The 11,689-nt window shown below is 42.6% G+C and overlaps 1 protein-coding gene across 1 annotated transcript; it reads left to right on the forward strand.

Annotated features, from left to right (window-relative positions):
- Window positions 1–1,245: 1,245 nt before the first annotated feature.
- LOC128258679 (fibrillin-1) lies at window positions 1,246–8,999 on the forward strand. Its single transcript, XM_052990466.1, is given in 10 exon segments — window positions 1,246–1,415; window positions 2,750–3,619; window positions 3,682–3,710; window positions 3,712–3,808; window positions 4,245–6,746; window positions 6,813–7,487; window positions 7,537–7,865; window positions 7,928–8,030; window positions 8,546–8,697; window positions 8,757–8,999. Coding segments are annotated over 10 exon segments (4,926 nt in total). The 5' UTR covers window positions 1,246–1,360; the 3' UTR covers window positions 8,871–8,999.
- The last annotated feature ends 2,690 nt before the right edge of the window (window positions 9,000–11,689 follow it).

Here is an 11,689-nt window from a genome sequence, read left to right on the forward strand (position 1 = left end):
TCTGTGTAGTCTTTTAGATTCTAAACATAAACGGTTTTGTATAGGCGTGCTTTTTTATATCTAATAAAATTGATATATCTTAATTTCTTTAATTTTTTAAAGCAACTAAATTTTTTGTATACCCCAATCTAAAAAACTGTTGAACATGTGTCTTCTGTAAAGCCACCCTAATCTTTATGTCTTTGCCCCTCTTAACATGCTCATGTCCCATAAATATGTTTGGAAAAAAAATACACGAATATCGTAAAAATTTATTAATATATTCATGTATATAAAAATTTGACCCAGGAAGCTAAACTTAAAATGAAAAGGTGTGATAAAGATGTTCACAAGAACCGAATAAAGGGCTGTACAATGTGGGCTGCGAAATATGTTTTTATGCGCACTGACAGTCCCTCCATTTTGTTGCATCAAATTGTGGGCAGACATCTGGAAAGTCTTAAAAAAATGCATACATAAACTGTTCCTACCTGTTGGATACGTTAGAGACCCTTTGCAATGTATTTTAATAGCCTAAACAACAAACTTAGTTTTCCAGAGGCTTTAAATTAAACGTTTTATTTGCGTTAAGGCATGCCAGCTAATATCAATAATTTTAAAGACTACCACATCTGACAGCTGCTGAAGGATCAATGCGATCAAGTTCAATGGATGACGGAACCTCATTAATTCTCGCAGCCCAATGCTAATGATAATACCATCGGTAAAAATAGATTCCCTCCTTACAACTCTCTCTCTGGTGACATTTGTTCGCTCTCGCACTAATTTGCTTTATGATATCAATGAAATATCAGCATATATATATATACCCATAAACTTTTATATATTTTTGGAGACAAGGAATATATATGCTTTCCCTTCGAGAAAAGTCGGATTTTCTTCGGCTCTTCAGTCTTTCCTTGGCTCTCGACGGAAACGGTGCGTTCTTTTAAAAATAAAATGATTCTAAGTTTTGTATTCCTTAAAACTACGGAAATATATATACATTGTATTATTTAATTTTTCAAATTAAGTAAAGCCATTAAATTATTCGTGAACTCTCATTATCAAATGTGCTTGGCTTTGCTGTAAAACTGTCCCTCTTAATTCCATGAAATACTTATAAGTATATGTAAAAAGTGTTGAACATGTGCTATTTATAAAGCCGCCTTAATCTTAATGGCTTTGCTCCTCTATATATCTCTTACATATATATCTTGTCCCAAAGATAAATTAAAGAACAAATAAAAAAAGAAACGAATGACGGGAAAATCAAATAATATTTTCTTTTTTATAAAATCCAAACCCAAGAAGTCATCAGAAGTGAGAGTGGAAAGGTGTAAGGAAGCTGTTCTGAAGGGATCGTGTATAGGGCTGCAGAATGTGGGCGGCTAAATATGTTTTATGTGCGCTGACATGCGTTGCATTTGCTACAGGTAAGTGTGGGCGGATCTTTGAAATATGTCATGAAAGTGTGGAAAGGGAAATTTATTGGATAATTTAAGAAGAATATTCGGATTATAAGCGATTATTATAGCTTGTGTTTCGACTGTGTATCTCGAGCCAATTTTGTTATACAATAAGAAAGGGACTTACACAAAGGCTGTAAAAAATATCTTAAAGAAAAAAAATAAAATTGTATCAATTATAGAACAGCTGCATTTAGCAGCAACTGTAAAAAAGACAGTTTGTAACAATTATTAACTAATGCAGATTCTCTTTAATTGTTTAATACTAACATATAACATATATGTTTTTAATTGTTAATAGTTTTATAAAACCCCTTAAAGTACTTTTAATGTTTAAGTGTGGCTAAATTAATTCATAGTTTGACATTCATTATTGTTGTCAATAACACTAGTTTACAAATTTAAATTTACAAAATCCTCCAGAGATCAAACAAAGATTTATCGGTACAGCTGGACCTCCTGATTCCGAAATTTGTTGGCTTGCTGCTTTTTTTTAAATTTATTACTTTTTTCACCAAATTTAACATAAAAAATATTAAGTGAATCATTTGGAACATATTTATAAATTTAATACAGTATTTCAGTTCGTCATAAAAATGTAGCTTTTACTTTTGTATTTATATATTTTTTTTTCCTTTTCGACCATAAAAATGTCTACAAAATGGTCATAAAAGCCATTTGACTTAATTGCTCATGGAGCATATATAATATAAATTTATATTTTTGTGACACGTTTTCACGGGAAAATATTGTGTTATCCACAAGTCATGGCTAACACGAGGCACCTATTCACCTAAACAAAATATTACTCACCAAATTACCGGCCGGCGTTTGGGTAAACATGCATATAAGCCGATCGTAAATCAAAACAGAGAAAATCCCAAAATGAAAAATTAAACTTAAGAAAAAAAGCGGAAAAAGCTAGAATGGCAATGAAAAATCTATTGGCAACAAGTCAACTGATTGATTCACCCAGTTTTTATGGGTTTTCCTCTAAAGTAGACGAGTGTTTAAGATTTTATTTGGGGATCCTTTCTATATCTGGATGAGTGGGAACAGCTGTTTGAGGTATTATCTGAGAAATACATTTTTTTTATTATATCGTATAATGTGAAATAGTAAAATAAAATAGTGTCCCTGATACAAGAAAAGAATTTTAAAAAAGTGAAGTATTGATGCTTTTCTTAAGGCGGATTTTTTAGATTACGCTTTATTTAAAAAGTATTTTTTTAGAATTACATGGTTTTATTATTTTTTCTTCTTCTCACCTTTTTTAAATGTATTTTCTATTTTCTCAATAGCTTCTCAAAACTCTGACCGCAAACGGAGAAATAAAATGGATATACCTGAAGAGCCCAACGTCCCGGTTGCCTTGGCTAGCAGTTTGGATACGAGCTGCGCGGCGGCCAAGATCATGCCGCCGGAAATAAGTTATGGTAGGGTTGTTCTATTCGATCGTCGTCGGAAGGGCAAAAAGGTTTTCCTAGTCGCCTACTTCGCCTGTAACGAAAACTACAGCTTCGAAAATGAAAACACAGCCATGTTCTGCTCAAATGAGAAGTGGTTGGGTGAAATACCCACTTGCATTCCCGAGCCGGATTATGCAGAAATTGAGGATGATGGGGTAGAAGTTGATGAGGATCTCGAGGAGTACGACACGGTTGCTACCGACGATGAGATTGTTGAGGATGGGGTTGAGGAGTCGCAGGATAGTGATAGGGAGCCGCCACCACCACCACCACCGCCGGTAAAGGAAAGCGCCGTGCCAGCGGTATTATCTGAATTCCAGCCAGAACCAGAAATCGTTATTCATATTAATGAAAGCGAAACAAATCAATTAGAAGCGGGCGCTCAAACTCCCCAGGGTACTGAGCTCCAAACTCCCGAAGAACCCACAGTCGAACGATTCCTGGAAACCGATCCTAAAACTTCCGAAAACATTATTCCTCAGCAAGTGCCAACTGAGGAAATATCACCCAACAATACATCTGTTGCGCCCACAAAAGACATTTATGATCCCACCCTATTGGACAACAACTGTGGGCCGGATAATGGCGGTTGTGCGCACATATGTAAGAGATTGCTTTATCCAGATGAAAACGAACCCGTTCAAAAATGCGACTGTCAAAAGGGCTACACCCTAGATCCCAACGACTATGCCAGCTGTCTAGGTGGGTTTATTACATTTCTGGGTAAATTGATTAAATTGCTAGGCAATATTACCTCTTAACAGATATCGACGAGTGCCAGGAGTCGAATGGCTGGCTGCTCGGAGATTTGCGAAAACATGCCTGGAGAATACAAATGCGCGTGTCAAGCTGGTTTTCAAATAGATGTTTCTGATGGAAAAACTTGTGTGGGTATGTGAAATATAAATATTGGAGCCTTGCATTTAACATTTTTTGATGGGCTATAATCTAGTCAAGAATTGATGATATTTTATCTCGCTGAAGTTAAAACAAGATTTCTTTAAATGTTAGGCATCCTTTTCTGCAGAGCTCGCGGTATACTTTTTAAAATTAAAAAATAACAATTCTTGAGAAGATGAGCCATTTTTTTCTGTCACAAAATTAAGCTATTAGGGATTTTAGTGGTTTGAAAGTATACAGAATCTGCAAAAGCTTTGATAGTTTAATAATAATTCAATTTAGAGACTTTTGTAAGTAATGTAATTCCCATTATTCACTCAGTTCTATTCACATTAATTTATTATGACAACGCAAAAGGGATTTAAATGCAATCATGCACACAACGTTAACCATAAAAACATGTATTTATCATTTGATATCATTACAGATATTGATGAATGTGCCCATAGCGAGCTGTCATTGGATTGTGCAGAAGGCTGTGAAAATCTGCCTGGCTCCTATCGATGTGTGTTGCCACTGGGAGAAAAAGTTGAAGCGGTGGAGGAGCCCAAACTGGAGGTCATCGATATTCCGGTGACCAAAACATGCAATCCAGGCTTTAAGCTTTCCGCCGATGGCAACGACTGTCTGGACATAGACGAGTGTGAGGTAAAGGATCCCCAGAGTGCCGGGTGCGAGCAGGATTGTGTGAATACGGTCGGCTCCTTCCGTTGCTACTGCCGTGATGGTTACCATTTGCTCGAGGATCAGCGGAGCTGTGCCCTTGATGGCTGTGCGGATCTGGACAAGCCCGAGTTAAATCGCACTCGATGTGCCCACGCGTGCGAAGATCTGCCCGAGGGTAATTACCGATGCATATGTCCCAAGGGCTATGAGCTTTCCGAGGATCAGCACTCCTGCCAGGTGGAGGAATCGGCCTGCTCCAAGGCGAAGGGAAGTGAGAGGTGCTCGCCGGGAACCTGTGCCCCCAGCGAGGACAACACTAGCTTTAGTTGCATTTGCCCAACAGGCTATCGCAGCGAGGAGTTCGCCTGCCAGGACATTGACGAGTGCGCCGATTCCTCTCACCTGTGCAGTCACAGCTGCCGGAACACCCCGGGCGGCTATCAGTGCCTGTGTCCCGAGGGACTCAATCTGGTCGAGGAGTTCACCTGCGTGGCCGAGGATCGCTGCGAGGTGAACAACAATGGCTGCGAGCAGATCTGCCTGACGGCCAGAGAAGGAACCTGCTCCTGCCGCGAAGGATTCCGCCTGAGTGCCGATGGCAAGAGCTGCGAGGATGTGGACGAGTGCCAGGTGGACAACGGCGGCTGTCAGCAGGTGTGCAGCAATCTGCCAGGTTCGTATGGGTGTTTGTGTGCCGCCGGCTATGAGCTCCTCAAGCTGGACGGCTTCCGTGGCTATTGCTTCGACATCGACGAGTGCTCGCAGGGAACGCACGGGTGCAGCGACCAAATGCTTTGCGAAAACCTCAATGGTTCATACACCTGCCTCTGCCCACCCGGCTATGCCTTAGGATTGGATAACCACATCGCCGCATCACTAAACTCCTCATTATCTCATGACTCAACCTCCACCTCACTTGAACCATCTCCATCTTCACCCACATGCTTGGACATCGACGAGTGTTCGTTGGCCAATGGGAATTGCTCTCACTTTTGCCAGAACGAGCCTGGTGGCTTCCAGTGCTCGTGTCCTTTGGGTCATGCCCTGTCGGAGGACATGCACTCCTGCCGGGACATTGACGAGTGTGGCGACGACAATGGCCAGTGCTCGCAGCTCTGCTTGAACCAGCCGGGGGGATTTGCCTGTGCTTGCGAGGCGGGCTACGAACTAACCCCCGATGGCTTCGGCTGCTCCGACATTGATGAGTGTTCGCTGAACTATGGCAACTGTAGCGACATCTGCATCAATCTTCTAGGTACCCATGCCTGTGCCTGCGAACGGGGCTACGAGCTGGCCGCGGACAAGAGGACCTGCCAGGATGTGAACGAGTGTGCCGGGCTCTTTTCCGGCGGCTGCTCCCACGAGTGCATCAACAAGGCGGGCACCTTCGAGTGCGGCTGTCCCCTGGGCTATGTCCTGAACGAGGACGGTCGCAACTGTCATCCCGCTCTGGTTGGATGTCCTCCGGGCACCCGGCAGTCCTCCAGCGGCTGCAGTCCGATTGTTTGTGGCCGGGGTTTCGTCCTCGGCGCCAATGACGAATGTGAGGACGTTGACGAGTGCCTGGAGAAGAACGGAGGCTGTTCACATCGCTGTGTTAATAGCGAGGGCTCTTTCAAGTGCAGCTGTCCGCCGGGTTACAGATTGGACTCCCACCAAAGGATTTGCCAGGACATTGATGAGTGCGCTCAGGACAAGACCAGTTGCATCACCGGGAAGTGTATAAACGAGATCGGAGGCTTCCGATGCGAGTTTAACAAGTTCCCTGACTTGCCAGAGATTCCCTCCGTCTCAACGCTGCCTGAACTACCCCAGCCGGACTCGACAAAACCCAACTATCCTGACTTCACCGAACTGTCGAATGAGATTCCCAAGAGTCCCAAGCAACCTGCCATCCCAGAGTTTCCAAGCCTGGAATTCCCCTCCTTGCCCAAATATCCACCAGATCTCCCAAGCATCCCGCCACTTGGAGACCTACCCACTACCACCACAACCACCACCACCACGCAAGCACCTGTTTTTAAGCTTCCTGAGGTGCCTAGAAGCCCTTGGTCTAACCCGATGCAACCCAGGGATCTCTGCCCCCGATTCCAGGCACCACGCAACGGCAGGTCCCACTGCAATAGGTATCGCCACAAACAGAAGCTGTTTTACAACAGTCGCTGCCGGATAACCTGTAACCCTGGATATGTCCTAGAGGGTCCGGCCATCAAGAGCTGTGGCGTATCTGGAATTTGGGAGGGTCCGGAGACCAAGTGCGTGGGTGAGTAACGCATTCGGTTATGGGATTACCCAAGTTCTGTAATACCTCTTCTGTGTTTTCCCACAGCTCTCAACCAGCCTCGCTTGCAGGGCCCAGGAATCTGTCCTGCTCTGAAACCCGCTCGAAATGGAGTCATTCAACCGCCCAGCTGCACCCAAGGTCCATCCAGATTCGGAGACGTCTGCACGCTTCAGTGCAATCCCGGCTTTATGCCCACTGGCTCCATGCTAACCTCCTGCATGGTTTTGCAGGGCTGGTCCTTCGGAGACGATCTGAATTGCCTACCCTTCGATAGCAGTTTGTACGGCAGCCAGTTAAACTGGGGGCTTTGGAACATTCCACAGAAAGTGACACCCCCTCCAACCCAGGCTGTCCAAGGAATCAGACCCTACATCAAGTGTCCGGAAAATGTGGTGATCTTGCTGCATTCCGGCGAACAAAAGGCTCATGTAACACTGCAGAGACCCCAAACGAATGTGAAAAACGGTCGCTTGGTAGCCCATACCGCTTGGGCGGGTCAGCTGCAGGGTCATCTGCCAGCTGGAGTCCACAAGGTCGACTTCAGAGTCAACGATCCTGAGAGCCAGCTAACAATTGGTTGTCACACAATCATCACTGTTAAAGAGGCACAGTCTGTAGAAGCAAGTCCCTTAAGCTTTTCCCCGGGAATTCGATCATCACTTCCCAGACCGGCTCCATTTCCCTTCTTAACCAAAAGCAGTTCAGCTGATGGACCCTTTTCCACATTTTCCACGCACTCTCAGTCACCATCTTACTCGGGACTAGAACCTTTCTATTCCGGACACAGCTCCCAAGCCAGCTCCCTTTCCCACATTTTCCACCCACAGTTCACCTCGACAGCCCGAATATCCGCGTAAAAGTATTTCAGATCAGTCGTCAATATTCTCCAACTTGGAACCCTTTTCCCTGAAATCCGCTAAGCTAATAGCTCCTGGTCCAGCGCGTGGTGAAAGCACACGAGTGGACTTGGGGTCGGATTCCACGAACTATTGTCCACCTTCTATCGAGGTCCCTCTGAGGGAGCACCAGGGCCTGCGTTCGGTGGCCTGGGAGGAGCCACGATTCGAGGGAAAACTGCTGAAAATCTACAAGTCACATGTAAGCAAGGATTTAATTTGGAAAGCCCAAAGGATGCCCCTATTTATGTTCGCACTTTTCAGTTTCCTGGTGCCTTGTTTAAAGAGGGAGAGCACACAATTAAATACGAGGCCACCACCACCGATGGCCAAACTCTAAGATGCACTTTCTTCATTCGTGTCAGGCGTAAGTAAATAAAACAGGGACTCTAATCATTATAAATAATATAATAAAAAACCACAATTTTATAATAGTTTTTTAGCGAAACAAATTTAAAAAAACCTTACCAACAACATAACATAACGTATTGATTCGCTTATTAAGCTCAAAAACAAATCTCTTTCAAGAATGGTGCAAAAAAAAAATTAATTGACTTTGAGCTGCAATTTTTGATACGCATTGCATTTTATTTTCAATAAAATTAATAATAAATATTTACAGTCTCTGAAATAAAGTTTAAGAGATACTCATGAAACTATACGTATAAATACTAAGGGTTGTAAAATACTTGACAACTCACTATAATACACTAACATTTAAGTTGAATTTATTATTTAAAGGCAATATAAAAGTATTAATAATTTACAAAAAAATTTAGCCCACAATAAAAGACTTACATGTATTAGCAACTTTAAAAACTGATGCTTAAACCATTTAAAATTAGACGATTTTTTATTATTTTTCTTTGTTTTTTATTACAGCTGCTACTCCCACTCCGCCACCAATTCTGCCAGAAATCTTCTTTGATATAGATTCCGAATCTGCGCCTGCTCAACTCCGTCAACTGGGTGACCCCGGGACCTATGTCATCTGTCCGGACAAGGAGCCAGTCCGGGTGACTGCCGATCAATCCGTAAGTCGGACCTTCCTCCAACTTACCTATATGTTATTCTTATTCTTATTTTTTTGTAGGTCGATCTGCCCGTAGGCTGCACTCTGAAAAACGTGCGCCCGCAATCGAGTCCTCTGAAAAACCTGAAAGGGGGCAAACTCACTTCGCTCTGGCATCGTTATACACATTTCTGATGTCAGTCATTATTTTGTAAACTATTTAAAACTATTTGCTTTGTAGTGCTTACTATTTGATGCGCAATTTATGCAAACATTTTTGTACGACTTTTATATGATAAACTTAAAATAAATATTTTAAAATAAGCACGACTTTTATTGAAGGGTGTATAATTGGGTAACTCAAACTTAATAAATAATTAAGTAAGTATCTGGATTGTATCTAAAATATTAGTTTTCAGTTGGAAGAATAAAATATAAATTCCCTATTAAAAAAAAATCGTTTTATAGCAAGCTATTGCTTTTAACTGAGTTTTCATATACTCTTTTATACTTACTATTTTAATCATTAATTACCAACCCATCACCCAAAAGGGTATGCGTTTTTCGATCTTCTCTTCCAGCCCTCGTATTCACAGTATTGTGTGGTGTTCACTTTCAATTCGGCCAAGAATAATGGCAATTGTGGGACAGGTTAACAATACACGGGCTGTCAGAGGGACGGCCAGACGGCTTCCCTGGCAATTTGTATGGGTCTTTGTCTTTGGCGACAGCTTCCTCAAACACGCTTTTGAACTTGGCGGAGATTGGAAATGGGAATGGGATTGAGATGGAGGAGCTGCTGCTCCGCTGGGGTCTATTGCACAAGGCGGGACTTTTGGGGACCACCTTGGGCATAAATTGTAATTATGCCTGCCACCGCGGCAGACAATAAATCTCAAAGTATTTATCGTGCAACATGACAGAAGTGGGTCGGACCTGAGCCCCAATCCCAAGCCCAAAAATCCGAGATTTTACACCCCCTCCCCCCTCCTCGTTTTGTCCACCTCTTTTTGCATACGAAAAGCGAAAACATTTACAATATTTACCCGCAACAATGAGGTTTTAAATGCAGTTATGACTAAATGCAAAAGTTATTTTTATGTTGAATGCCTTTGTGGGGGCTGTCGCTTAAAATTGTGCGCATAACTCGGAACATGAAAAGTTACTTAGAGTCGGAGTTTGCGGGGCCTTTAATTAAAAGCGACAGGTTTCGAGACATTTTACTTTGAGATCGTGTTGTTTGCTTTGATGCCGTTGTTGCATTGGAAGTTGCAGTTATTGTAATTACATATGGCGATGTCCAGAGCCAAACAGCCAAACAGCCGCACCCAAGTCGAAGTCGAAGAGGTCTGACCCACATTTGCTCCACTCCACTCCACTTGGACTTTGAAGATGCAAATGGAACCGCATCGCATTGCATCGCATCGCATCGGCTCGCGATCGCAGACGGCGCCAAATTTATGTAATCAAAACCAACCCAAATGGATGCCATCGAATGAAATTGCCAGCTTGGACTTGGTCTTGGACTGAGACTAAGACTCGAAGACTGGGATTCGAATTTGATGATGTCAGCGGCAGCAGAAGGAGCAATTTAAGTCGAAGGCGGCAGCAACCCAAAACCTAGGCAAAAAGGTTATCAATATCCCAAGATCTTTTGTAAAAGTTGGTAAATTTCACTCGTAATGCAATCGCACGCAATGTCCACCTCTCGAAAGCCACAAACAACAACAATAATTGTGTGTTGGCCGAAGGGAAAGCCAAACGCTGAGATGATTTCGAATCTTTAATTATACCGAAGAGTATGTGTGGAGCATAAATCATATTGACACTTGGTCTTAATTAAAGGCAACCCACAAAGCCAAGTTCTAGTTGGGTTATTTTTTGTAGAAATATCATAAATCAATGCGGCGCGCATGGAAACTAATAAAATTCAATTTGTAATCAGAAACTTCTGCAACGCCCTGCGAAACGAGCCGGCAGACGGGACTCTAAGAGTCTTCAATCAGCAACAGTTAGAACCCAGCGAAGAACGCGTCTCGCTTTTGACTTCCAAGAATGCAGCTGCTCTACGACCGAGACTTCAGCCCCAATCCCAGCTCCATCTCCACTACAGCTCCAAAAACCCATAAAAACGAACATGCCAGGCGGCTGTCAGAAAGCCAATGCCGCTGCTCCTCAGACGGCTACTCACCGAATCCGAATCCGAATCGGAAAACAACTATAAACACGTTGAGAACAGCGCGAACGGGCTGAGTGTTGGCTCATTGGAGTGACGTTTTGGGCCTGGCTCTGGCAGCCAGAAGAACAAAGTCAGCGCCGAAGTGCCCATGGGCCTAGAGACGGTCGAAATCGGAGCGTGAGAGTTATGATTGCGTCTCGTGATTTTGGCTACGCATCCCGGAAAGCACTTGTGGCTGCCAAAAGCGATCGTTCTGGGTCAGTCGAAGGGTGCCAAAGTAGGTGAATGCCAAGCTGAAACTGATATATTTAGACAATTAAATTTAGCGCTGAACTGAAGTGTTCTTGGAACATTTAGGGGTAGAAAAGGGGAGTGCCTTAGTAATGTTTAGGAGGGTATCTTTAGTGAAGCAAAAGAACTGCGATTGTCAGCAACCAATGGAAAGAAACAATTATATAAAGAAAATTTAGAATTGTGACTATGGGTGTTTTGTGTAAGAATGTTTTATAATTTAAGAATAAAATATGAAGCCTGTTTTTTGACCTTGTTGTTCCTATAAACTTAAATTTCAAAGGAAATTCTAAAAAGTCTTTTGAATGGGCCTCAATTGGAATGCCAACATAATTTTAAGGTCTGACTTAAGTAGACTTCATCTAAATAATTTACCAACTTTATGCAGTTGTAGAAAGATACTAGGTACTTATTTTATTTGTAAACTTGTTTGAACCATTGTAGTTTAAGCTTTGATTTGCATAAACTTATCAAATTTCATTTAAATTAAACTTTAAGCCAAGACTAGGCCAAAGTCTTTAAGGTATCTTACATTTAGATATTT

The sequence above is a fragment of the Drosophila gunungcola genome, assembly GCF_025200985.1.
Source record: "Drosophila gunungcola strain Sukarami chromosome 3L unlocalized genomic scaffold, Dgunungcola_SK_2 000003F, whole genome shotgun sequence".
Lineage (NCBI taxonomy): Eukaryota > Metazoa > Arthropoda > Insecta > Diptera > Drosophilidae > Drosophila > Drosophila gunungcola.